The 27,919-nt window shown below is 45.1% G+C and overlaps 1 protein-coding gene across 4 annotated transcripts; it reads right to left on the reverse strand.

The window, feature by feature from the left end:
• Positions 1-3,900: 3,900 nt before the first annotated feature.
• On the reverse strand, positions 3,901-27,815 carry LOC311102967 (pantothenate kinase 3-like). Of its 4 annotated transcripts, XM_084144471.1 has the most exons (8): positions 26,698-27,815; positions 25,731-25,877; positions 20,421-20,626; positions 18,666-18,916; positions 12,424-12,600; positions 11,265-11,388; positions 9,859-9,984; positions 3,901-7,348 (listed from the first exon to the last, which is right to left on the reverse strand). In XM_084144471.1, the coding sequence occupies exons 1-8, from the start codon at positions 27,203-27,205 to the stop codon at positions 7,298-7,300; spliced, it is 1,590 nt and encodes a 529-aa protein (XP_084000597.1). In that variant the 5' UTR covers positions 27,206-27,815; the 3' UTR covers positions 3,901-7,297. The 4 variants fall into 4 exon arrangements, with proteins under 4 accessions (XP_084000597.1, XP_084000600.1, XP_084000598.1 ...); XM_084144474.1 differs by lacking the exons at positions 25,731-25,877; positions 26,698-27,815 and adding an exon at positions 20,731-20,801; XM_084144472.1 differs by lacking the exons at positions 9,859-9,984; positions 11,265-11,388.
• Between the last annotated feature and the right edge of the window lie 104 nt (positions 27,816-27,919).

Consider the following 27,919-nt stretch of genomic DNA (forward strand, 5'->3'; position numbering starts at 1 on the left):
GCAACTGCTCGGCCTCCGACCACAAGGCACTACAGAGGGTAGTGCGTACGGCCCAGTACATCACTGGGGCCAAGCTTCCTGCCATCCAGGACCTTTATACCAGGCGGTGTCAGAGGAAGGCCCTACAAATTGTCAAAGACTCCAGCCACCCTAGTCATAGACTGTTCTCTCTGCTACCGCACGGCAAGCGGTACCAGAGCGCCAAGTATAGGTCCAAAAGGCTTCTCAACAGCTTCTACCCCCAAGCCATAAGACTCCTGAACAGCTAATCATGGCTACATGGACTATTTGCACTGCCCCCCCACCCCCACCCCATCTTTTTACGCTGCTGCTACTCTGTTAATTATTTATGCATAGTCACTTTAACTCTACCCACATGTACATATTACCTCTACTACCTCAACTACCTCAACTAGCCGGTGCCCCCAGCACATTGACTCTGCACCGGTACCCCCCTGTATATATAGCCTCCCTACTGTTATTTTATTTTACTTCTGCTCTTTTTTTCTCAACACTTTTTTGTTGTTGTTGTTTTATTTTACCTTTTTATTTAAAAAAAAATGCACTGTTGGTTAAGGGCTGTAAGTAAGCATTTCACGGTAATGTCTTCACCTGTTGTATTCGGCACATGTGGAAAAATATTTTTTATTTGATTTGATTTGACTTGGAAGAGTTCCAGTGTTGTGTTGGATAGTCATAGCCAGCTAGCTAACGTAGCATCCCTCTGTTTGAGCCGGGTGTTTGAGTAGGCTAAACTAGCTAGCTGCATTTGCTAGCTAAGTAAGTGAGACTGAAAGTTTAAAAAAATCACGGAATCTATTTCTCTATCGCTCTCTTGCTTCTCCTTCATTTGGGAAGAAATTAATTAGTTAAAAACTGTTCAGTTATTTTCTCTCTCTCTCTTTGAGTCAACTACTCACCATATTTTATGCAGTGCAGTGCTAGCTAGCTGTAGCTTATGCTTCTGTACTAGATTCATTCTCTCCTTTGATTGGGTGGACAACATGTCAGTTCATGCTGCAAGAGCTCTGATAGGTTGGAGGATTCAAAAATGTCTCACTTCGTGGGCTTATTTTGGGTTGAATAAAACCTCTTGATTCGCCTCTTCCTTTCTGGTTTTACCCAAAAGACTCTGACTTTTCTGTTTTCATCTACGCAGGCCGGCACCCCTGTCTCACTGAGCCGTGGCTCCGGCGGACCTGCCCTACCTTGGGCCACTGGTACTTTTCAACCTGCATTTACATAACAATGTCCAACTTTAACACCTCACAAAACAACTATTCTGATTATGCAGAGGTTGTTGATTCTGTTCTTCACAAGTCTCACTGTCAGCCCGAGCTATGGAAACACAACTGCACTAGATTTAACATTAACATAAAACACTGGCGACACACTGTTGTGGAGGTTGTCAAAGTTGCGTCAATTCAAATCTGGCATTAGGAACAAAAGAGGTCAACACGACTTCTAAGATATACTAGTTATTTTAATTAATGCAAAAACCTTCAATGGTAAATATGATGTTTCGTATATACGGGCTCTTCGAAATACCCCGCAGGGCACTTCAGAGAACTAAATCCATTGTTTCAGATTGTTCTTCAAATACTCTTACAGAGAGAGTTTCCCACCTCTCTGCTGGCCAATCAGAGTAGAGACTTGAGCGTGGTTTAGACTTACTCAGCCTATCCGTTGGCGCACCGGCTGTTCCCTGCCTCTTCTGTTACCAGGCATACGTTTATCATAACAACCTGTCATAGTGAGAAGAGCCAGCTCCCCTAGACACCATTCCTACGTCCAAGGATAGTTCACAGATCACAAAGAACCAGTATAGTCTAGCATTTGGAGACACAAATCCTTATCTCATTTTACCCCCGAAAACAGCTCTTCACATCAATCACAGCTTGCCAGGTGACACAACCTACATTAGCCCAGTCAAGAATGCATTCTTTCTAAGTTAGTCATCCCATCAATTAGGAGAATAATAAATCCCCAATAAGGTACAGTTGAAGTCGGAAGTTTACATACACCTTAGCCGAATACATTTAAAAACTTAGTTTTTCACAATTCCTGACATTTAATCCTAGTAAAAATTCCCTGTCTTAGGTCAGTTAGGATCACCACTTTATTTTAAGAATGTGAAATGTCAGAATAATAGTAGAGAGAATGATTTATTTCAGCTTTTATTTCTTTCATCACATTCCCGGTGGATCAGAAGTTTACATACACTCAATTAGTATTTGGTAGCATTGCCTTTAAATTGTTTAACTTGGTTAAACGTTTCGGGTAGCCTTCCACAAGCTTCCCACAATAAGTTGGGTGAATTTTGGCCCATTCCTCCTGACAGAGCTGGTGTAACTGAGTCAGGTTTGTAGGCCTCCTTGCTCGCACATGCTTTTCCAGTTCTGCCCACACATTTTCTATAGGATTGAGATCAGGGCTTTGTGATGGCCACTTCAATAACTTGACTTTGTTGTCCTGAAGTCATTTTGCCACAACTTTGGAAGTATGCTTGGGGTCATTGTCCATTTGGAAAACCCAATGTCTTGAGATGTTGCTTCAAAATATCCACACAATTTTCCTTCCTCATGATGCTATCTATTTTGTGAAGTGCACCAGTCCCTCCTACAGCAAAGCACCCCCACAGCATGATGCTGCCACCCCCTGTGCTTCACGGTTGGGATGGTGTTCTTCGGCTTGCAAGCACCCCCTTTTTCCTCCAAACATTACGATGATCATTATGGCCAGTTATTTTTCACAGTTATTTTTCATCAGACCAGAGGACATTTCTCCAAAAAGTACGATCCTTGTCCCCATGTGCAGTTGCAAACCATAGTCTGGCTTTTTTATGGCGGTTTTGGAGCAGTGGCTTCTTCCTTGCTGAGTGGCCTTTCAGGTTATGTCAATATAGGACTCGTTTTACTGTGGATATAGATACTTTTGTTCCTGTTTCCTCCAGCATCTTCACAAGGTCCTTTGCTGTTGTTCTGGGATTGATTTGCACTTTTCGCACCAAAGTACGTTCATCTCTAGGAAACAGAACACGTCTTCGACGGCTTCGTGGTCCCATGGTGTTTATACTTGTGTACTATTGTTTGTACAGATGAACGTGGTACCTTCAGGCGTTTGGAAATTGCTCCCAAGGATGAACCAGACTTGTGGAGGTCTACAATTTTTTTTCTGAGGTCTTGGCTGATTTCTTTTGATTTTCCCATGATGTCAAGCAAAGAGGCACCGAGTTTGAAGGTAGGCCTTGAAATAAATCCACAGGTACACCTCCAATTGACTCAAATGATGTCAATTAGTCTATCAGAAGCTTCTAAAGCCATTACATAATTTTCTGGAATTTTCCAAGCTGTTTAAAGGCACAGTCAACTTAGTGTATGTAAACTTCTGACCCACTGGAATTGTGATACAGTGAATTATAAGTGAAATAATCTGTCTGCAAACAATTGTTGGAAAAATGACTTGTGTCATGCACAAAGTAGATGTCCTAACCGACTTGCCAAAACTATAGTTTGTTAACAAGAAATTTGTGGAGTGGTTGAAAAACTAGTTTTAATGACTCCAACCAAAGTGTACGTAATCTTCCGACTTCAACTGTAAGTCTCCATGGAAATGCGGCATTAGAATTTGTCTACTTTCGTAGCGCAAATTAACACTTTTATAACGTCAATAAAAATGTAAACAATAATTCAACATAGAGCCTATATAAGTCTTTCCATTTCCAAGAAGGTAAAAATATCTGACTCCATGACCAAGTAAAAAACAGCTTTCATTTTTTTATTTTTTATTAAACATTTTTATTCCTCTTACTTTATGTGGATAGCTTGCTATCGAAAACACGTCTTGTAGATTTCCATTGCAGAATGTGCTATTATCAAATAAATAAGCATCACCTCAGAATGACATTCAAATAATTTATATTCAACACAAAATAGATTTATTACAAACATTTTGTAATAAAAAAAAAAAAAGTACTCCCTTTTTTTTGCACATTGTACGTCACCAACAGAGGGAAAACTTGGTGTATGGAGTCAAAGACAGGTCTGATTATAAAAAGCATGTCTGTCTTTTTACATTTTATAGGCTACAACATATACCAGGCACTATATACCAGGCACTTAACAGGATTTATTTTGCTGAAAATGAAGCACTAGTATCTTTAAATTCTACAATTACGCTGCACCATAACACAACAGAAAAACTATAACTTAGAAATTATGATATAGCTGATTTGATAAGAGCAGATTGAACACAACTTGTGTATGTTACTTGCCTTTGGGAAGTAAATAATGTATATAAATAATGTAAATGTCATTACATAGTCCCTATTCCTTATAGACTCCGTGGCCAGTTTATTAGGTGCACTACTCTGTTCACGAAAATGCTTCGCTCCTTCTGACAGTCACGTGGCCGTGGCTTGCTATATAAAGCAGGCAGACAGGCTTTGAGGCATTCAGTTACTGTTCGATTGAACGTTAGAATGGTCAAAACGAGTGACCTAAGCGACTGAGCGTGGTACGATCGTCGGTGCCAGGCGCGCCGGATCCAGTATCTCAGAAACGGCCGGCCTCCTGGGCTTTTCACGCACGACAGTGTCTAGGATTTACCGAGAATGGTGCGGCGATCAAAAAACGTCCATTGAGCGGCAGTCCTGTGGGCGAAAACAGCTCGTTGATGAGAGGTCAAAGGAGAATGGCAAGAATCGTGCAATCTAACAGGCGGGCCACAAACAAGACAATCATACCGGGTTCCAGTCCTATCAGTCCATGGTCCCATCCTGCCTGGTGTCAACGCTACAGGCTGGTGGTGGTGGTGTAATGGTGTGGGGAATGTTTTCCTGGCACGTGTTAGGTCCCTTGATACCAATTGAGAAACGTTTCCATGCTCCGAAGAATTCGGGATGTTCTGGAGGCAAAGGGGGGGTCTGACCCGGTACTAGATGGTGTACCTAATAAACTGGCCACTGAGTGTATATATATATATATTTGCCAAGATGATTGCAAAGAAAACCCTTATACTGCACAAATACAGCAGATCCAGATCCCTGAAAGTACTCATTGAATGGTAAGTGTTGCCTACTACCGTGTCTTAATGTAATGTAAACTGTAAAGTATTTTGTCTGTAATGTCTACTACCGTGTCTTAATGTAATGTAAACTGTAAAGTATTTTGTCTGTAATGTCTACTACCGTGTCTTAATGTAATGTAAACTGTAAAGTATTTTGTCTGTAATGTCTACTACCGTGTCTTAATGTAATGTAAACTGTAAAGTATTTTGTCTGTAATGTCTACTACCGTGTCTTAATGTAATGTAAACTGTAAAGTATTTTGTCTGTAATGTCTACTACCGTGTCTTAATGTAATGTAAACTGTAAAGTATTTTGTCTGTAATGTCTACTACCGTGTCTTAATGTAATGTAAAGTATTTTGTTCTGTAATGTCTACTACCGTGTCTTAATGTAATGTAAACTGTAAAGTATTTTGTCTGTAATGCCTACTACCGTGTCTTAATGTAATGTAAAGTATTTTGTCTGTAATGTCTACTACCGTGTCTTAATGTAATGTAAACTGTAAAGTATTTTGTCTGTAATGCCTACTACCGTGTCTTAATGTAATGTAAACTGTAAAGTATTTTGTCTGTAATGTCTACTACCGTGTCTTAATGTAATGTAAACTGTAAAGTATTTTGTCTGTAATGTCTACTACCGTGTCTTAATGTAATGTAAAGTATTTTGTTCTGTAATGTCTACTACCGTGTCTTAATGTAATGTAAACTGTAAAGTATTTTGTCTGTAATGCCTACTACCGTGTCTTAATGTAATGTAAAGTATTTTGTCTGTAATGTCTACTACCGTGTCTTAATGTAATGTAAACTGTAAAGTATTTTGTCTGTAATGCCTACTACCGTGTCTTAATGTAATGTAAACTGTAAAGTATTTTGTCTGTAATGTCTACTACCGTGTCTTAATGTAATGTAAACTGTAAAGTATTTTGTTCTGTAATGTCTACTACCGTGTCTTAATGTAATGTAAACTGTAAAGTATTTTGTCTGTAATGTCTACTACCGTGTCTTAATGTAAACTGTAAAGTATTTTGTCTGTAATGTCTACTACTGTGTCTTAATGTAAACTGTAAAGTAGTAGTAAGTCTTTTTAGTTATGCGTACGGACTCCAGGAAGAGTAGCTGTTGGCATGGTGATCTGAATAAAGGTAGTTAAAGTAGGTCCAATAGAGAACAGTTGAAACGACAGTAGTACTGTGGCGAGACGGAGAGATCGTCTCAAGGCGGTGTAAAGACTAAACGTTACCATGTAAAGTTTAATAAGAGTCAGCTTCTTTGGTAACAGTTCATTCAGGTGAACATAAATGTTATTCTATGTCCAAAACAGACCCCACATAATCCCGCTTGGAATTATTGAATATCAAATCGAAACCTCCTCCATCAATATGTAACAATTACTTTGCAGTTGAGCAGCAAAATGTAACAGTGAACAAATGTAAAACAATAAAAAAAATAAAGTTAACGTAACAGACAATCAGGGTTGGGGTCAATTCCAGTCAATTCAGAAAGTAAACCAAAATTGCATTGAAAAGCATTGAAGAGAATTGGAATGTCAGCGTACTTCCTGTATTGACTGGAATTAGCCCTGCAGTTAGTGCCAGTAAAACGGCAAATTGGGCCCCGGCCATTGACGCTTCTCTGGAGGTTAACGTCAGAGCTAACACATCGGCTGCTGATGGTGATAAGAGCAATCAAGCAACTTTATTAAACATGCCAAACAGACATGTGATCATACAGCAGTAAAGGCAACAGTGGTGGCGTTCCTGGAGGGATTCACATTCCTGTCAAACATATGCAGACGGACCAGGCTACCTGTCTACTGTACAGGCTACCTATCTGGCTACTGTACAGGCTACCGTACAGGCTACCTATCTGGCTACTGTACAGGCTACCTATCTGGCTACTTGTACATACAAGCACACTGCACCAATGGAGTGAGGATAAACTTAAAGTATAAAGGTGTAGTCCCACTGGACGGACGGTCTTTGGTTTAAGAGCTTAAGTCTAAGTGCTAGTCTGTCCTTGGGTAAGAGCGGTCCTTGGGTAAGAGCGGTCCTTGGGTAAGAGCGGTCCTTGGGTAAGAGCGGTCCTTGGGTAAGAGCGGTCCTTGGGTAAGAGCGGTCCTTGGGTAAGAGCGGTCCTTGGGTAAGAGCGGTCCTTGGGTAAGAGCGGTCCTTGGGTAAGAGCGGTCCTTGGGTCTTAAGCGCTAGTTTGACCTTCAGGGCCACCGTAGCCATCAGGATGGATCCAGGAGCTCCAGCAAAGCCCCAACTGATCCGAAGTAGCCCTGACGACAACAATCACGTTAGTTTAGTTTACTGCAGATCTCTCACTTCTCATGGTGTTTGATATACAAACTGAGCAGATGGGATATGTTGTTGTACTCCATCAAGGATTGACCAAGGAAGAGCTTTACCTTGTGTCTTACTTTAGTCCCTGTTCTCATGGTGTTTGATGTAGAGTTACCAGTATGTGTATCTATAATACCTCTTCTCATGGTGTTTGATGTAGTTACCAGTATGTGTATCTATAATACCTCTTCTCATGGTGTTTGATGTAGTTACCAGTATGTGCATCTACACTGCCTTCAGAAAGTATTCACACCCCTTGACTTTTTTTCCACATTTTGTTGTGTTACAGCCAGAATTTGAAATTGATTACATTGAGATTTTCTGACACTGGCCTGCACGCAATACCCCATAATGTCAAAGTGGAAATTATGCTTTTAGAATTTTTTTTAAATTAATAAAAAGCTGAAATATCTTGAGTCAATAAGTATTCAACCCCTTTGTTATGGCAAGCCTAATTACATTTCATTAACAAGTCACATAATAAGTTGTATGGACTCACTCTGTCTGCAATAAGTGTTTAACATGATTTATTAATGACTACCTCATCTCTGTATCCCACACACATACAGATAATTCCCCTGTAGCTCAGTTGGTAGAGCATGGCGTTTGCAACGCCAGGGTTGTGGGTTCGATTCCCACGGGGGGCCAGTATGAAAACATTTATGCACTCACTAACTGTAAGTCGCTCTGGATAAGAGCGTCTGCTAAATGACTAAAATGTAAATGTAATAATTGTAAGATCCCTCAGTCAACCAGTGAATTTCAAAACACAGATTCAACCACAAAGACCAGGGAGGTTTTCCAACGCCTCGCAAAGAAGGGCTCCTATTGGTAGATGGGTAAAAATGCAAAAAGCAGACATTGAATATCCCTTTGAACATGGTGAAGTTATTAATTACACTTTGGATGGTGTATCAATACACCCAGTCACTTCAAAGATACAGGCATCCTCCTAACTCAGTTGCCGGAGAAGAAGGAAACCACTCAGGGATTTCACCATGAGGCCAATGGTGGCTTTAAAACAGCTACAGAGTTTAATGGCTGTGATAGGAGAAAACTGAGGATGGATCAACAACATTGTAGTTACTCCACAATACTAACCTAAATGACAGAGTGAAAAGAAGGAAGCCTGTACAGAATAAAAATATTCCAAAACATGCATCCTGTTTGCGATAAGGCACTAAAGTAATACTGCAAAAAATGTGGCAAAGAAATGACCTTTGTGTCCTGAATACAAAGCGTTATGTTTGATGCAAATCCAACACAATATCACTTAGTACCACTCAATATTTTCAAGCATAGTGGTCGCTGCTATGAAAAGCCAACTGACATTTCCTCCTGAGGTGCTGACCTGTTGCACCCTCTACAACCACTGTGATTATTATTTGACCTTGCTGGTCATCTATGAATGTTTGAACATCTTGAAGAACGATCTGGCCTTAAATGGCCATGTACTCTTATAATCGCCACCCAGCGGCACAGCCAGAAGAGGACTGGCCACCCCTCAGAGCCTGGTTCCTCTCTAGGTTTCTTCCTAGGTTCCTGCCTTTCTAGGGAGTTTTTCTTAGCCACTGTGCTTCTACATCGCTTGCTCTTTGGGGTTTTAGGCTGGTTTCTGTATAAGCACTTTGTGACATCTGCTGATGTAAAAAGGGCTTTATAAATACATTTAATTAATTGATTATGTTATGGGTATGCTTGTCGCCGGCAAGGACTGGGGAGTTTTTCAGGATAAAAAAGAAACGGAATGGAGCTAAGCACAGGCAAAAACCCAGAGGAAAACCTGGTTCAGTCTGCTTTCCAATAGACACTGGGAGAGAAATACACCTTTCAGCAGGACAATAACCTAAAACACAAGGCCAAATATACACTGGAGTTGCTTACCAAGATGACATTGAATGTTCCTGAGTGGCCGAGTTACAGTTTTGACTTAAATCTACTTGAAAATCTATGGCAAGACCTGAAAATGGCTGTCTAGCAATGATCAACAACCAATTTTTTAAATAATAAAATGGGCAAATATTGTCCAATCCAGGTGGGCAAAGCTCTTAAGAGACTTACCTAGAAAGCCTCACAGCTGTAGTCGCTGCCAAAGGTGATTCTAACATGTATTGACTCAGGGGGTTGAATACTTATCTAATCAAGATATTAGTGTTTCATTTTGCATTAATGTTTGACAAATGTTAGTTCATTTTTCTTCCACTTTGACAGAGTATTTTGTGTAGATCGTTGACCAAAAAAATTGACAATTAAATCCATTTTAATACCACCTTGTGACACAACAAAATGTGTTTGTTAAAAGTCAAGGAGGTGTGAATACTTTCTGAAGGCACCATTCAGACTGAACCAAGCAGATACATCGTCAAGGTACATTTTAAAACATATTGTTCTACTCCATCCCATCATTGTTTTCCTCCAGGCCTCAGGGACGGACTGAACTCCTTACCTCGTGCCTGAGGAACAGGGCTTTCAGCTGGCCTTTAGACCAATAGTCCATGGCATAGGCCAGCAGCTTCATGGACAGGGTGTTCACCCTCAGGAAGTTCCCTACGAACACCACCCTCTCAATGTTCTGGCCAGAAATACAAACAGAGGGGTACGTTGACACTTTATTTCTTACATGGTTCATGGTTGTAAAAACGGATGATTACAATGGGTCATTTCAGCCTTCCATTCATTGAAATATCTTAAGATTAAGTCTAATTTCTCAAATCAATGACAACAGACATGAAACAACACGCGTTTCAATGCAGACTGGCTGAAGCAGAGCCCCGTGCCTTCAGAGCCCTGTACAATGCAGACTGGCTGAAGCAGACCCCAGTGCCTTCAGAGCCCTGTACAATGCAGACTGGCTGAAGCAGAGCCCCGTGCCTTCAGAGCCCTGTACAATGCAGACTGGCTGAAGCAGAGCCCCGTGCCTTCAGAGCCCTGTACAATGCAGACTGGCTGAAGCAGACCCCAGTGCCTTCAGAGCCCTGTACAATGCAGACTGGCTGAAGCAGAGCCCAGTGCCTTCAGATGCAGACTGGCTGAAGCAGAGCCCCGTGCCTTCAGATGCAGACTGGCTGAAGCAGAGCCCCGTGCCTTCAGAGCCCTGTACAATGCTGCTTGATCCAGATTCCACAAGGCAGCATCATAAAGAGGCTGAAGGCAAAGAGAGAACATCCAACACCACCCTGAACATCCAACACCACCCTGAACATCCAACACCACCACCCTGAACATCCAACACCACCACCCTGAACATCCAACACCACCACCCTGAACATCCAACACCACCACCCTGAACATCCAACAACACCACCCTGAACATCCAACACCACCACCCTGAACATCCAACACTACCCTGAACATATCTCTGTGTGATGTTAATCTGTCTCCACGGTCTTCAGAGCAGCACTATACCGCCACAACATGCAAACAGTGTCTGAAATTGAAGCCTATTTCCTATATTTATTATCAGTATATTTATTCACAATTTTAATAGTAGAAATACACTATGGCAGTTTAGATATAGTGCACTACGTTGGACCAGGACTCTAGTAGTGCACTATGTAGGGAATAGGGTGCCATTCTCTGGTCTAAAGTAGTGCACTATATAGGGAATAGGGTGCCATTCTCTGGTCTAAAGTAGTGCACTATGTAGGGAATAGGGTGCCATTCTCTGGTCTAAAGTAGTGCACTATATAGGGAATAGGGTGCCATTCTCTGGTCTAAAGTAGTGCACTATATAGGGAATAGGGTGCCATTCTCTGGTCTAAGGTAGTGCACTATATATGGAATAGGGTGCCATTCTCTGGTCTAAAGTAGTGCACTATATAGGGAATAGGGTGCCATTTCATAGTGAAGTACCTCGTTGAGCGCAACCATCCTGGTGATGGAGCCGATGTTATTGGTGATGGAGACCAGGGTGGCTCTGGCTAGGTCCTCTTTAGAGATGGACTCCCGCTTCTCTTTACACACCATGTTCCCAAAACTACAAGACAGAAATACATGTTCCCAAAACTACAAGACAGAAATACATGATGTTCCCAAAACTACAAGACAGAAATACATGATGTTCCCAAAACTACAAGACAGAAATACATGATGTTCCCAAAACTACAAGACAGAAATACATAATGGCCAGAGCGATTTACAGGAGCAATTAGGGTTAAGTGCCTTGCTCAACGGCACAGACAGATTTTTCAGTTAGTCGGCTCGGAGATTCGAACCAGCAACCTTTCCTTTACTGGCCCAATGCTCTTAACCGCTAGGCTACCTGTTGCAAAACATTTTGCTACTGTATGCACTAATGAATACACCCCTGGTAACGGTTTACCTGGAGGCCACACCCCTGGTAATGGTTTACCTGGAGGCCACACCCCTGGTAACGGTTTACCTGGAGGCCACACCCCTGGTAACGGTTTACCTGGAGGCCACACCCCATGTAACGGTTTACCTGGAGGCCACACCCCTGGTAACGGTTTACCTGGAGGCCACACCCCTGGTAACGGTTTACCTGGAGGCCACACCCCTGGTAACGGTTTACCTGGAGGCCACACCCCTGGTAACGGTTTACCTGGAGGCCACAACCCTGGTAACGGTTTACCTGGAGGCCACACCCCTGGTAACGGTTTACCTGGAGGCCACACCCCTGGTAACGGTTTACCTGGAGGCCACAGCCCTGGTCCTGCTAATGGTTTACCTGGAGGCCACAGCCCTGGTCCTGCTAATGGTTTACCTGGAGGCCACAGCCCTGGTCCTGCTAATGGTTTACCTGGAGGCCACAGCCCTGGTCCTGCTAATGGTTTACCTGGAGGCCACAGCCCTGGTCCTGCTAATGGTTTACCTGGAGGCCACAGCCCTGGTCCTGCTAACGGTTTACCTGGAGGCCACAGCCCTGGTCCTGCTAACGGTTTACCTGGAGGCCACAGCCCTGGTCCTGCTAATGGTTTACCTGGAGGCCACAGCCCTGGTCCTGCTAACGGTTTACCTGGAGGCCACAGCCCTGGTCCTGCTAATGGTTTACCTGGAGGCCACAGCCCAGCCAGGGAGGCCGAAGCGCTCGTAGTCCCCTCCGTAGATGTCCCGTACTAGCTTATCCACGCGTGTGCTCTCCCCCTGCGACGCCATCTGCAGAGCCTCCTCGAAGCTGGAGCAGCCAGTCAGTAAACAGCACAGCCCCAGGAACGTCCCTCCGCCCAGACTGCATGGGAAAACACAGGACACTGTTATAACCATATTATTAAAAGCACTCCAAATGTTCCAGGCTCTTCCTTCCCAGGCTCCGGGGAGACGTTTTCCCCTAGATATAGATCTAGAAACAACTTCCCCTCCCCAAATTCTAACCTTTAACCAATGGTGGTTGAAATTCAAATCTGGCCCAAAATCAGCGTCTAGGGGAAACACCACTCCACTCCAGTGGAACAACTTCCTGTCTCCTCCTCTTGACTCTAGCCATGCAGCACAGAGGACTATTATGGCAGACAGGGCCTGAGCAGCCAGACTCAGTGAAAGAGTCTCTTTCAGGGCAGGCAGACGGGGAAACCACCAGGGACAACACACAGAGACGAGGGGAGCAGCCATAGCCTGGGTACCAGTCTGTTTAGCTCCATAGCCTGGGTACCAGTCTGTTTAGCTCCATAGCCTGGGTACCAGTCTGTTTAGCTCCATAGCCTGGGTACCAGTCTGTTTAGCTCCATAGCCTGGGTACCAGTCTGTTTGGCTCCATAGCCTGGGTACCAGTCTGTTTGGCTCCATAGCCTGGGTACCAGTCTGTTTGGCTCCATAGCCTGGGTACCAGTCTGTTTAGCTCCATAGCCTGGGTACCAGTCTGTTTAGCTCCATAGCCTGGGTACCAGTCTGTTTAGCTCCATAGCCTGGGTACCAGTCTGTTTAGCTCCATAGCCTGGGTACCAGTCTGTTTAGCTCCATAGCCTGGGTACCAGTCTGTTTAGCTCCATAGCCTGGGTACCAGTCTGTTTAGCTCCATAGCCTGGGTACCAGTCTGTTTAGCTCCATAGCCTGGGTACCAGTCTGTTTAGCTCCATAGCCTGGGTACCAGTCTGTTTAGCTCCATAGCCTGGGTACCAGTCTGTTTAGCTCCATAGCCTGGGTACCAGTCTGTTTAGCTCCATAGCCTGGGTACCAGTCTGTTTAGCTCCATAGCCTGGGTACCAGTCTGTTTAGCTCCATAGCCTGGGTACCAGTCTGTTTAGCTCCATAGCCTGGGTACCAGTCTGTTTAGCTCCATAGCCTGGGTACCAGTCTGTTCGGCTCCATAGCCTGGGTACCAGTCTGTTCGGCTCCATAGCCTGGGTACCAGTCTGTTCTGCTCCATAGCCTGGGTACCAGTCTGTTCAGCTCCATAGCCTGGGTACCAGTCTGTTTAGCTCCATAGCCTGGGTACCAGTCTGTTTAGCTCCATAGCCTGGGTACCAGTCTGTTTAGCTCCATAGCCTGGGTACCAGTCTGTTTAGCTCCATAGCCTGGGTACCAGTCTGTTTAGCTCCATAGCCTGGGTACCAGTCTGTTTAGCTCCATAGCCTGGGTACCAGTCTGTTTAGCTCCATAGCCTGGGTACCAGTCTGTTTGGCTCCATAGCCTGGGTACCAGTCTGTTTAGCTCCATAGCCTGGGTACCAGTCTGTTTAGCTCCATAGCCTGGGTACCAGTCTGTTTGGCTCCATAGCCTGGGTACCAGTCTGTTTAGCTCCATAGCCTGGGTACCAGTCTGTTTAGCTCCATAGCCTGGGTACCAGTCTGTTTAGCTCCATAGCCTGGGTACCAGTCTGTTTAGCTCCATAGCCTGGGTACCAGTCTGTTTAGCTCCATAGCCTGGGTACCAGTCTGTTTAGCTCCATAGCCTGGGTACCAGTCTGTTTAGCTCCATAGCCTGGGTACCAGTCTGTTTAGCTCCATAGCCTGGGTACCAGTCTGTTTAGCTCCATAGCCTGGGTACCAGTCTGTTTAGCTCCATAGCCTGGGTACCAGTCTGTTTAGCTCCATAGCCTGGGTACCAGTCTGTTTAGCTCCATAGCCTGGGTACCAGTCTGTTTAGCTCCATAGCCTGGGTACCAGTCTGTTTGGCTCCATAGCCTGGGTACCAGTCTGTTTGGCTCCATAGCCTGGGTACCAGTCTGTTTAGCTCCATAGCCTGGGTACCAGTCTGTTTAGCTCCATAGCCTGGGTACCAGTCTGTTTAGCTCCATAGCCTGGGTACCAGTCTGTTTAGCTCCATAGCCTGGGTACCAGTCTGTTTAGCTCCATAGCCTGGGTACCCGTCTGTTTAGCTCCATAGCCTGGGTACCAGTCTGTTTAGCTCCATAGCCTGGGTACCAATCTGTTTAGCTCCATAGCCTGGGTACCAGTCTGTTTAGCTCCATAGCCTGGGTACCAGTCTGTTTAGCTCCATAGCCTGGGTACCAGTCTGTTTAGCTCCATAGCCTGGGTACCAGTCTGTTTGGCTCCATAGCCTGGGTACCAGTCTGTTTGGCTCCATAGCCTGGGTACCAGTCTGTTTGGCTCCATAGCCTGGGTACCAGTCTGTTTAGCTCCATAGCCTGGGTACCAGTCTGTTTAGCTCCATAGCCTGGGTACCAGTCTGTTTAGCTCCATAGCCTGGGTACCAGTCTGTTTAGCTCCATAGCCTGGGTACCAGTCTGTTTAGCTCCATAGCCTGGGTACCAGTCTGTTTAGCTCCATAGCCTGGGTACCAGTCTGTTTAGCTCCATAGCCTGGGTACCAGTCTGTTTAGCTCCATAGCCTGGGTACCAGTCTGTTTAGCTCCATAGCCTGGGTACCAGTCTGTTTAGCTCCATAGCCTGGGTACCAGTCTGTTTAGCTCCATAGCCTGGGTACCAGTCTGTTTAGCTCCATAGCCTGGGTACCAGTCTGTTTAGCTCCATAGCCTGGGTACCAGTCTGTTTAGCTCCATAGCCTGGGTACCAGTCTGTTTAGCTCCATAGCCTGGGTACCAGTCTGTTTAGCTCCATAGCCTGGGTACCAGTCTGTTTAGCTAGAATTCCACTCCTTGTCAGAACACAGAGTACAAGGAATGGCCTCTAAAATATATGTAAACAGACCATACATGTATCAGATTTTGTTTTCTTGGAAAGCTGTGAGTGCCATTATATGATACAATATCAGTACTTATTGCATTTAACAACTTGTCTAAGCGCCATCATCAACTGATTTCAGACAGTGTGTGGCTGTGGATTGACTGCATTGTTTGAATGGAATGTTGGCATATTGACAGTTAATTAAAACAATTAATGGAATAATTCCTCTGTCTGGCTAGTTAGCCAACACACATAAAGTGCAGAAAAATTATTCACATTCATTGATTTACACAATAAATCACAGCACTGGCAAACAATGGTTGATCATATCCCTGACCAAAATGGTTGAACTTTATCCCGTCATAAGAAGGTTCATGTCCATTCAAGTATTCTAATTCCTAATTCTATGCAGATAATATTGGTTGTTTCAATAAAAAATAAACCTTCACAATACGGTGAAAAGTGTTCGAGTTACCTGCTGGGGGGCAAGGAGACCCCAGCTCCGCTAAAACCATTGACAACTGTGTGCCGTTGTCAAGGGATTGTTAAATAAATGTTATAACTATTTGGATTTAATATAATGACCTCTTGAAGAGCAATTTTCAAATTATTCAGTGCAAAACAATTGCCCACATTTAGCTTTATCATCAGAGTTATAAAACAAGTTACCACCTGGGGTCGGCCCGTCAGGAAGTCCAGGATCCAGTTGCAGAGGGAGGTGTTTAGTCCCAGGGTCCTTAGCTTAGTGATGAGCTTTGGAGGGCACTATGGTGTTGAACGCTGAGCTGTAGTCAATGAACAGCATTCTCACATAGGTGTTCCTTTTGTCCAGGTGGGAAAGGACAGTGTGGAGTGCGATTGAGATTGCGTCATCTGTGGATCTGTTGGGGCGATATGCAAATTGGAGTGGGTCTAGGGTTTCCGGGATGATGGTGTTGATGTGAGCCATGACCAGCCTTTCAAAGCACTTCATGGCTACAGACGTGAGTGCTACGGGTCAGTAGTCATTTAGGCAGGTTATCTTAGTGTCCTTGGGCCACGGGGACTATAGTGGTCTGCTTGAAACATGTAGGTATTACAGACTCGGTCAAGGAGATGTTGAAAATGTCAGTGAAGACACTTGCCAGTTGGTCAGCACATGCTCGGAGTACACGTCCTGGTAATCCGTCTGGCCCCGCGGCCTTATGAATGTTGACCTGTTTAAAGGTCTTGCTCACATCGGCTACAGAGAGCGTGATCACACAGTCGTCCGGAACAGCTGGTGCTCTCATGCATGCTTCAGTGTTCCTTGCCTTGAAGCGAACATTAAAGACATTTAGCTCGTCTGGTAGGCTCACGTCACTGGGCAGCTCGCGGCTGGGTTTCCCTTTGTAGTCCGTAATAGTTTGCAAGCCCTGCAACATCCGACGAGCGTCAAAGCCGGTGTAGAAGGATTCAATCTTAGTCTTGTATTGACTCTTTGCCTGTTTGATGGTTCGTCTGAGGGCATAGCGGGATTTCTTATAAGCGTCCGGATTAGTGTTCCGCTCCTTGAAAGCGGCAGCTCTAGCCTTTAGCTCAGTGCAGATGTTGCCTGTAATCCATGGCTTCTGGTTGGGGTATGTACGTACGGTCACTGTGGGAACGACGTCGTCGATGCACTTATTGATGAAGCCGGTGACTGTTGTGGTATACTCCTCAATGCCATTGGATGACCCCTTTCATATTGACCGAGTCACTGGTGCTTCCTGCTTTAGTTTTTGCTTGTAAGCAGGAATCAGGAGGATAGAATTATGGTCAGATTTGCCAAATGGAGGGCGAGGGAGAGCTTTGTATGTGTCTCTGTGTGTGGAGTAAAGGTGGTCTAGAGTTGTGTGACATGCTGGTAGAAATGAGGTAAAACGGATTTAAGTTTGCCTTCATTAAAGTCCCCGGCCACTTTGAGCGCCGCTTCTGGATGAGCATTTTCTTGTTTGCTTATGGCCTTATACACCTCGTTGAGTGTGGTCTTAGTGCCAGCATCAGTTTGTGGTGGTAAATAGACGGCAACGAAAAGAATAGATGAAAACTCTCTTGGTAGATAGTGGGTCTACAGCTTATCATGAGGTACTCTACCTCAGGCGAGCAGAACCACGAGACTTCCTTAATATTAGACATCGCACACCAGCTGTTATTGACAAATAGAGACACCGCCCCGGCCCTCATCTTACCAGACGTAGCTGTTCTGTCCTGCCGATGCACGGAAAACCCAGCCAACTGTATATTATCCGTGTCGTCGTTCAGCCACGACTCGGTGAAACATAAGATATTACAGTTTTTACTGTCCCGTTGGTAGGATAGTCTCGAACGAAGATCATCCAGTTTATTTTCCAGTGATTGCATGTTGGCCAATAGAACGGATGGTAGAGGCGGGTTTTTAACAAGGCCCCCTGTATTTCAGCCTGGTCTCGGAGAAGCAGTATATCCTTCGCGTCGGACTCATTAAAGAAAAAATCTTCGTCCAGTTCGAGGTGAGTAATCGCGGTTCTGATATCCAGAAGTTATTTTCGGTCATAAGAGACGGTAGCAGCAACATTATGTACAAAATAAGTTACAAACAATGTGAAAAAACAGCACAGTTGGTTGGGAGCCCGTAAAAACGGCAGCCATCCCCTCCGGCGCCATTATAAAACAATGCCTAGTTGTCAATGGTTTTAGCGGAGCAGGGGGTTTCCAAATCGCACGCTGTGCACCTTATTGTGACGTTGTATTGACAACGACCTATAAGCTAATATACATCAGGCTAATACAGAACAAACTCAGTTCAAAACGCTAAACCACCTCATAGGTTCAAGGTACAACTTGGCCCCGTTTCAACACGTAGAGAAAAACAGGAAGTGCTTCGCTTTCATAACCTTGGATAGGCTACGTTACAAAACCAGTTAAGTGATGTAAAACAGGAATTTAAATCACAAGGATAAATATAACCCAAATGTACGTCTACAGCTTTTTGGTATAAATGTGGTTAATAGACACAGGTGACAGTGGCCAAAAGGCTTACATTTACATTTACGTCATTTAGCAGACGCTCTTATCCAGAGCGACTTACATGAGCAACTAGGGTTAAGTGCCTTGCTCAAGGGCACATCGACAGATTTTTCACCTAGTCGGCTCAGGGATTAGAACCAGCGACCTTTCGGTTACTGGCACAACGCTCTTAACCACTAAAGCTACCCGCCACACGCTAACCTTACCTGGTCCCAGTCACTCGTTTGTAGTTGTTCTTGGAGTAGACCGCCAGCATGCTGACGCCAGATCCGATGTTGACCAGCAGCACAGGGTATGGGTTCTCCAGGGGGAAGGGTTTCTGGACACAGTGTTCGGGGTCTGTAGGGTTCTCGTAGTAGTAGCACTCTGAAGGACTGGACACCACTGAGTCTATGTAGAAGACACCCCGTATCAGACAGTCCAGCTCATCTAGTTTCAGCAGCTGGAGGTCAGCCATCTGAGGAGAGGAGAGAACAGGAGGTTAGCTATCTGAGGAGAGGAGTGGTCAGGAGGTCAGCCATCTGAGGAGAGGAGAGAACAGGAGGTTAGCTATCTGAGGAGAGGAGAGGTCAGGAGGTCAGCCATCTGAGGAGAGGAGTGGTCAGGAGGTCAGCCATCTGAGAGGAGGAGAGAACAGGAGGTCAGCCATCTGAGGAGAGGAGAGGTCAGCCATCTGAGGAGAGGAGAGGTCAGGAGGTCAGCCATCTGAGAGGAGGAGAGAACAGAACAGGAGGTCAGCCATCTGAGGAGAGGAGAGGTCAGGAGGTCAGCCATCTGAGGAGAGGAGAGAACAGGAGGTCAGCCATCTGAGGAGAGGTCAGCCATCTGAGGAGAGGTCAGCCATCTGAGGAGAGGAGAGGTCAGGAGGTCAGCCATCTGAGGAGAGGAGAGGTCAGCCATCTGAGGAGAGGTCAGTCATCTGAGGAGAGGACAGGAGGTTATTTTCCCCAATTCATCATATACATAGTGGTTTCTTAAAAGATTTGCCTAATACATACACTGAGTATACCAAACATTAGAACACCTTCCTAATATTGAGTTGCACCCCCTTTTGCCTTCAGAACAGCCTCAATTCGTTGGGGCATGGACTCTACAAGGTGTCGAAAGTGTTCCACAGGAATGCTGGCCCATGTTGACTCCAATGTTTCCCACGGTTGTGTCAAGTTGGCTGGATGTCCTTTGGGTGGTGGACCATTCTTGATACACACAGGAAACTGTTGAGCGTGAAAAACCCAGCAGCGTTGCAGTTCGACACAAACCGGTGCGCCTGGCACCTACTACCATACCCCATTCAAAAGGCACTTAAATCTTTTGTCTTGCCCATTCACCCTCTGAATAGCACACATACACAATCCATGTCTTAATTGTCTCAAAGCTTAAAAATCCTTCTTTAACCTGTCTCCTCCCCTTCATCTACACTGATTGACGTGGATTTAACAGGTGACATCTATAAGGGATCATAGCGTTCACCTGGATTCAGTCTATGTCATGGAAAGAGCAGGTGTTCCTAATGTTTTGTACACTCAGTGTAACCCCCCCCCTTCTCAATGTATTAACAGGCTTCTGAGAGAGACGGGCCAATTCATTACACAGGTTGACATTTGTCATGAATCATGTCCTGGATGCAGAACTGAGCGTTTTCCCCTTAGATAGGCCAGCTGCAAAGTCAAAATTGGCTAATTTGCAAAAATTAATAAAAATAAAAATGTGCTTTTTGGTCTTAAATTAAGGTTAGGCATTAGGGTTAGCAGTGTGTTTAATTTTAGGGGTTAATGGGTTAAGGTTAAAAACAGATGAAGACTTTGTGGCTGTGCCAGCTAGTGACCACTCTGCATAGCTGCCTCCAGAACAAGATTTATGACGGAAAAAAAACCCGCTAACCTGCAAACATTACAGTAACTAGAGGGATGGTCACTCTCTTTCCCGCTAAAAATCTTCCGTTGCCTGTTTACTGGACCCACCTGGCGGAAGTCCAATTCAAACTTGTAGGCCCCCCCTCCGGTGGCACAGAGGGTGGTGTGGAGGCTGGAGAAGTGCTTGTTACGTGCCATCTGTAGGAAGGCCGGCAGATCCTGGGTGGGGAAACGGATGAAGTGGAGGTTCCCTGTGCGGCCGCACATCGTCAGGTCCTTCAGCTCTAGGTGAACATCTCTGATCCCCGTCTTACCTAGCCCCACAGATACACCGTCATAAAAGGTATACTTTCATTAGTCCATATTTTTAAATGGATTATTTTTTTTTTTACCTCAAAACCCTCAGATATACACTTACACATTAGGTTGGGGAGGCTGGAGCGGAGTAGCCTCGCAAAGCCGCCTGATCCCATGAGCTTAGGGTTAAGGTTAATGAAGAGATGGGGGGGGGGGGATATCAGTCTGGCAGGGCTGCAGTTGCACACTATTGCGGATATCAGTCTGGTAAAGCTGTGAAGGTGTGAGCTTGGAGCCCTCACCGTTTCGTAGGACCAATCAGCGTCCCCCTTGATGGTTTAGGTGGTGCCGACCACGAGAAGCGCCTGTACTGGGGCCACGGAACGAAAACAAAATCAACCTATCGAGGAGGTTAGTGTTGATGCTGCTATAGCATCAGCTATATCAGGACTGGAGGGCAGCTTGATTTTCCAGCTGGCTTCGCTGGTAGTCAAGAAAATGGGACGGATCGACAACCCAATACTGATAGTGGTGTTGCCGTTGGTCGCCCTCATGGAGGACCAGATCAGAGAGGCTGCGAAGCTATGCAGCTCTTGTGGAAATAATGATGCAGAACATCCTCCATGGACGTTGCCAGATTGTTTTCGGTGGCCCAGAGAGTCCTGGTCGCTAAACGACAAGTGGAGGAATTGGAATCAAGTGTTTTAAGAAAACCTCATGGGGAAGGGTAAGGGGGATACCTAGTCAGTTGCACAACTGAATGCATTCAACCAAAATGTTTACTCCGCAATTAACCCAACCCCTTTGAATCAGAGAGGTACGGGGGGGCTGCCTTAATCCACGTCCACGTCATCGGCGCCCGGGGAGCAGTTGTTGTTGGGGGTTAACTGCCTTGCCGGCTTGGGGATTTGAACCAGTGACCTTTCTTAAACGCTAGGCTACCTAACGCTCTTAAACGATTTTGGTTGATGAGGTTCGCGTCACATACAAATGAAATGGTAAATATAGCTAGCTACGTTAGCTAGCTAGCTAGCTAGCTAGCTAGCTAGTAGTGCATACGTAAACAACCTTCTGAAAAAGACAATAAGCTAACTAGCAAGCCAGCTATATGTCTTGCCCTTGCGCTAACATACCGTTTTAACGGCTTATGTTTGCAAGTCCGTAACTATGCATCTTATTATTACACCTTCTGATTAAGACTCATTGTTGGATCTTACTTTCTTTCAACCAGGGGAGAGGGTGCCTTCAGAGAAGGCTTTGCAAAGCTGGGAGGACTCTGATCCATTGCCAAAGAGGGGGAGTACACCAGTGCCAGTTCAAGTCATTGGCCCATATTCATCAAGGATCAAGGATCAGGTCCGACCTGTTAGTAACTTGCCAAATATGGGCCCTGGTGATTTTCAAAACCTTCCCAACCCTATCCTGTAGTAGTAAGCTTAACCCCTGCTGACTGCCCATCATTTAACAGGACAATAACTCTATGCCATGCTGGGTGGAGAGTCTCTACGTCTGTGTGAGGGACATGCAAGAACACGGTCATGTGCACTTTTGATAGTGTTTGCTAAAATGAAGGATTAAACAATATCGTATATGCTTCACATACTCCCACCCCTTTTTAAAACGCCTATTATTTACATTTTAGTCATTTATCAGACGCTCTTATCCAGAGCGACTTACAGTTAGTGAGTGCATACATCTTTTTTTTCATACTGCCCCCCCCCGGGAATCGAACCCACAACCCTGGCGTTGCAAACGCCATGCTCTACCAACTGAGCTACACGGGGCCCATCACCCTTACTCAGCTCAACCAACGTTCTTTGGCTGTTTTTCAGCCTTGGGTGAATTTTGACTCGTTCTATTGTCCAGCCTACCCTTAACAGCATTGGCAGAAAGCGGGTGTTGCCGGGTCAGGAATAAAGTATTTTCAATCCGCCTCAGGCACCTTTGTAGGTCGTCACTAGTTACCACAGCCACAAAGTCATAAACCCCGCCTCTTTCCACAATTTATCTTCTTAAAATTTTTATTTTAAACTTAACCCCACTGCTACTCTTATGCCTAACCTTAAATGAAGACCAAAAAGCTCATTTTTGTTTCCATGAATTTTTACGATACAGATTACTATGTGGCTGTGGTAGCTAGTGGAAACAGTCTTTATACGCCTGCTACGTTAGGTTAGGTTTCCAAACACTAACTTATGTCGATCCACCCACTTATTTTGCAACGCCCACTTTCAGACACACTCCACATATGCAGTACTCCAATACTTGTTTATCTGGAAACACAGCAGTATACCCCCACCCCTATTTAAAACAACTATTATCTCTGGAAACAAAGCAGTGTGTATATATAACTGCTTTTGTAGAGGCCTCCCCGAGTGGCGCAGCTGTCTAAGGCACTGCATCGCAGTGTTGCGGCGTCCTCTGGGTGGTCCTCTGTAGCTCAGCTGGTAGAGCACGGCGCTTGTAACTCCAGGGTAGTGGGTTCGATCCCCGGGACCACCCATACACAAAAATGTATGCACGCATGACTAAGTCGCTTTGGATAAAAGCGTCTGCTAAATGGCATATTATTATTACTACCGGGAGTCCCATAGGGTGGCGCACAATTGGCCTAGCGTCGTCCGGGTTAGGGGAGGGTTTGGCCCAGCGTCGTCCGGGTTAGGGGAGGGTTTGGCCGGAGGGGCTTAACTTGGTTCATTGTGCTCTAGCGACTCCTTGTGGCGGGCCCGGGCGCCTGCAAGCCGACTATGGTCGTCAGTTGAACAGTGTTTCCTCCGACACATTGGTGCGGCTGGCTTCCGGGTTCAGCGAACGGGTGTTAAGAAGCGTGGCTTTGGCGGGTCATGTTTCGCAGGACACATGACTCGACCTTCGCCTCTCCCGAGCCCGTTGGAGAGTTGCAGCGATGAGACAAGATCGTCATTGGATCGCAATTGGATATCACGAAATTGGGGAGCAACACCTTGTCAATGAACAATCATCCCCAGTCTATGTAAGTACTATACATGGAACAACTATGTCTTCTGGATAGTTATGGTTCATCTTTTCCACATGGTCACATGTGGAAAACCTGTGGAGAATCCTCAAACATACTTAATCAAGGTTATAATGTTGCCTATAAGATTTGATAATAAGACACTGTTTTTAATGAGGTTGTTTATGTTTAAATATTTCTAAAAACATGTTTTCACTATGGGGTAATGTGTGTAGATAAGTGAGATAAAAAAATTTAAAAAAATCAATTTTGAATTTAGGCTTTAACAACAAAATGAGGAATAAAATCAATGGGTATGAGTACTTTCTGAAGGCACTGTGCACTACCGGTCAAAAGTTTGGACACACCTACTCATTCAAGGGTTTTTCTTTATTTTTACTATTTCCTACATTGTAGAATAATAGTGAAGACATCAAAACTATGAAATAACACATATGGAATCATGTAGTAACCAAAGAAGTGTTAAACAAAATAAAATATTTTATATTTGAGATTCTTCAAATAGCCACCCTTTGCCTTGATGACAGCTTTGCACACTCTTGGCATTCTCTCAACCAGCTTCACCTGGAATTATTTTCTAAACCAGCTTCACCTGGAATTCTGCCTAAATGAGTACCGACCCGTAGCACTCACGTCTGTAGCCATGAAGTGCTTTGAAAGGCTGGTCATGGCTCACATCAACACCATTATCCCAGAAACCCTAGACCCACTCCAATTTGCATATCGCCCCAACAGATCCACAGATGATGCAATCTCTATTGCGCTCCACACTGCCCTTTCCCACCTGGACAAAAGGAACACCTATGTGAGAATGCTATTCATTGACTACAGCTCAGCGTTCAACACCATAGTGCCCTCAAAGCTCACCACTAAGCTAAGGACCCTGGGACTAAACACCTCCCTCTGCAACTGGATCCCGGACTTCCTGACGGGCCGCCCCCTGGTGGTTACTTGTTTTATAACTCTGATGATAAAGCTAAATGTGCGCAATTGTTTTGCACGGGGCAGTATGAAAAATGTATCCACTCACTAACTGTAAGTCGCTCTGGATAAGAGCGTCTGCTAAATGACTAAAATGTAAATGAATGCAAAGCGCTATGTCTGGAGAAAACCAGGCACAGCTCATCACCCATCTAACACTATCCCTATCGGGAATGCATGGTGGTGGCAGCATCATGCTATTTGGGATAGTTTTCAGAGGCAGGGACTGGCAAGGATAGCGGGAACAATGGATGGAGCCAAATACAGGCAAATCCTTGATGAGAACCTGCTTCAGAGTGAAAACGACCGTAGACTGGGGAGAAGATTTACATTCCAACAGGACAATGACCCCAAGCAACGCTGGAATGGCTTCAGAACTAGAATGTGAATGTCCTTGAGTGGCCCAGCCCAAAACCCAGACATGAATCCTATTTGAAAAATCTGTGGAGACTTGGAAGATTTCTGGTCACCACAACTCCCCATCTAATTTAACATAACTTAAGAAAATCTGCAAGGAATAATGGGAGAAAATCCTCAAATCTACATGTGCAAAGCTGATCCAGACGTACCCAAGACGACTCAAAGCTGTAATCGCCACCAAAGGTGCTTCTACAAAGTATTGACTTAGGGGTGTTAATACTCATGTAAATGAGCTATTTCTGTATTTAATTTAAGACATTTGCTTAAATGTCTAAAAACATGTTTTCTCTTTGTCATTATGGGATATTATGTGTTGCTGTGGAATAAGTCAAGGGGTATGAATACTTTCTGAAGTCTTAACTCATTATATTTTGTTATGCAGAGACACATGATGTAAATGTTGGGCTCTTTCTCATTATGGGGTACGTACCAGTTGGATTTGTACATATGCTTTGTTATAGGATTTAGTGAACCTTCTAGATGGACTGTCTGTAAACCTTATAATGTAAACCTCATCTATAGGATCTTCTCTCCAGAGGTTCCAATGGAAATGAATGTACTTCCGGTGTACCAAAATGCAATGACGCTGTCGGTGTGATCGAGGTCTATAGTCTGGGCCAGGTGAGGTCTTACCGTAGGCTGTTGGAGGTCTATAGTCTGGGCCAGGTGAGGTCTTACCGTAAGCTTTGTTGGAGGTCTATAGTCTGGGCCAGGTGAAGTCTTACCGTAAGCTGTGTTGGAGGTCAGGTAGCGCCGGATGCTCTTCAGGTTCTCTACCTCCTCCTGCTCCTCCTCGGCTGTGATGTCTTTGGGCTCAAAGTAGACCAGCTTCACCAGGGTGCCACCGATGTCCATCCCAAACCAGGGGAAGGCTGTACAGACACAGAGACCAAACAGAATGAGAGGAGGAACACATCTTTGTTAATAAAATGTCAGCAACAGTACATACAAATGGTTGCAAAATGTTGCTGCATAGAGACAGCTCTGGAAGTGATTAGGAGGGAGGGTGAACAGCAAATCAAACGTCAACTACACATTACAGTACACAACGAGTTATCATTGACAATGACAGTGTTGGTTACTGCACAATCCAACACCCATTTTTACATATGGGTGGTCCTCTGTAGCTCAGCTGGTAGAGCATGGCTCTTGTAACGCCAGGGTAGTGGGTTCGATCCCCGGGACCACCCATACGTAAAAATGTATGCACACGTGACTGTAAGTCGCTTTGGATAAAAGCGTCTGCTAAATGGCATATTATTATATGTAAGGTTTGGCATCAAATAAAACTACAATATATATATTACATGTCAACTGTTTCTAAAAAATGTCAGGTAATCGTGACACAAAGCTTGTAGAACGATCTTCTTCAATACAACGCTAAGAAATATGGCAATAATAGTAGACCGCTATGTATGCAGTGTCCTCCCCCTGAGCAGTGTTTACTGAGACGCCATCTTGTCTGCCTGCTGCTGCAAAACATTCACGATGCGCAAACAAGAGGGACGGTTTTCCTGATGGACACACGAACTAAAATATTTTGACTGGAAAGCCAACAGCTTGTTCACATTGTAGAACTGAAAAATGACATGGCAAACAGAGAAGACGGCCGTTAGCTCGCTAGTTAGCTATTATGCTGCCGTTTGTTAGCCAACATTAGCTACATTAGGTCAAGTTAGTGTTCCAACGTACGTGGCCTGATCTTTCTCAGGGAGTCCATCCTTTGCCTTGATGAATAGTTGGATGTGCGTCGTTCATCGGCGGCACTTCCCCCGGCCGTAGTTGTCTCCATGTTGCTACCGTCTAATCCTAAATGATTCCACACGTCACTCCTTGAACGGGACCGCTTCAGTGGAGGCTGCGCCGCGTCTTCGTTTCCCCCCCCGGTCTCTGGTTCATTCTCGCCGTGGTGCCGCGCCGCGTCTTCGTTTCCCCCCCCGGTCTCTGGTTCATTCTCGCCGTGGTGCCGCGCCGCGTCTTCGTTTCCCCCCCCGGTCTCTGGTTCATTCTCGCCGTGGTGCCGCGCCGCGTCTTCGTTTCCCCCCCCGGTCTCTGGTTCATTCTCGCCGTGGTGCCGCGCCGCGTCTTCGTTTCCCCCCCCGGTCTCTGGTTCATTCTCGCCGTGGTGCCGCGCCGCGTCTTCGTTTCCCCCCCCGGTCTCCGGTTCATTCTCGCCGTGGTGGCCATTCGGCTGTTCCATTGGATACAACTGAAGAATGACGTCTTGATATACAATTAGTAATAGCTTCTGCGTTCCGGACTGCGGTATCTCAAACTGCCAAGCTAGCTAGATTATTTTTCCACCAGTGTTTTGATGTGTCAATTCGCTTTCACAACAAGATGATGCTGAAGAGCGGCAGGAGCTCTGAGCCAATTCGTTCTAACCTAACGTCCCTTCAAGAATGTTCTAGTCGGTCAAAGGGATCCAGTTTTTGTCAAATAAACGTCAAAAGTAGATACTTTTTTTTGCATTTAAGCTAACCCTAAGCCTTTTCATAACCTTAACCTAATTCTCCTGCTACGATAATTCTCACAATATGCTACGAAAAGTCAAATCGGACGTTATTTTTGTTTTGTACAAAAGCTGGATCCCTTCTAGCCACGACTGTTCTAGTCATTTCATTGGACAATATTGGTTCCGCGTCCAATAGAAGGCGGGGGATACAGCACCGAGAGTTTACATTTTGGGAATTTAGCACCGTGGTTCCCAAGCGTTTTCGGTTACTGTACCGCCAACTGAATTATGCTTTCCCCTCATGTGCATTTTACCAGAAGGGCTACGGTGTCATCAGTCTTCTCAAGTACCCCATATGGATAGGCCAAGTACCCCATATGGATAGGCCAAGTACCCCATATGGATAGGCCAAGTACCCCATATGGATAGGCCAAGTACCCCATATGGATAGGCCAAGTA

Source organism: Coregonus lavaretus, assembly GCF_964263955.1.
Source record: "Coregonus lavaretus genome assembly, chromosome: 27".
In the NCBI taxonomy this organism is placed as follows: Eukaryota; Metazoa; Chordata; class Actinopteri; order Salmoniformes; family Salmonidae; genus Coregonus; species Coregonus lavaretus.

Excerpts from the sequence above, each read along its gene's own strand:
- LOC311102967 (XM_084144471.1), bottom strand. The coding sequence starts at position 27,205 with ATGGAACAGCCGAATGGCCACCACGGCGAGAATGAACCGGAGACCGGG. Across the intron at positions 20,627-25,730 it reads GACCTCCAACACAGCTTACG|GTAAGACGGGGATCAGAGAT; the intron begins GTAAGACTTCAC and ends CTGTGGGGCTAG. Across the intron at positions 12,601-18,665 it reads AAACGAGTGACTGGGACCAG|TCTGGGCGGAGGGACGTTCC; the intron begins GTAAGGTTAGCG and ends TTTCCCATGCAG.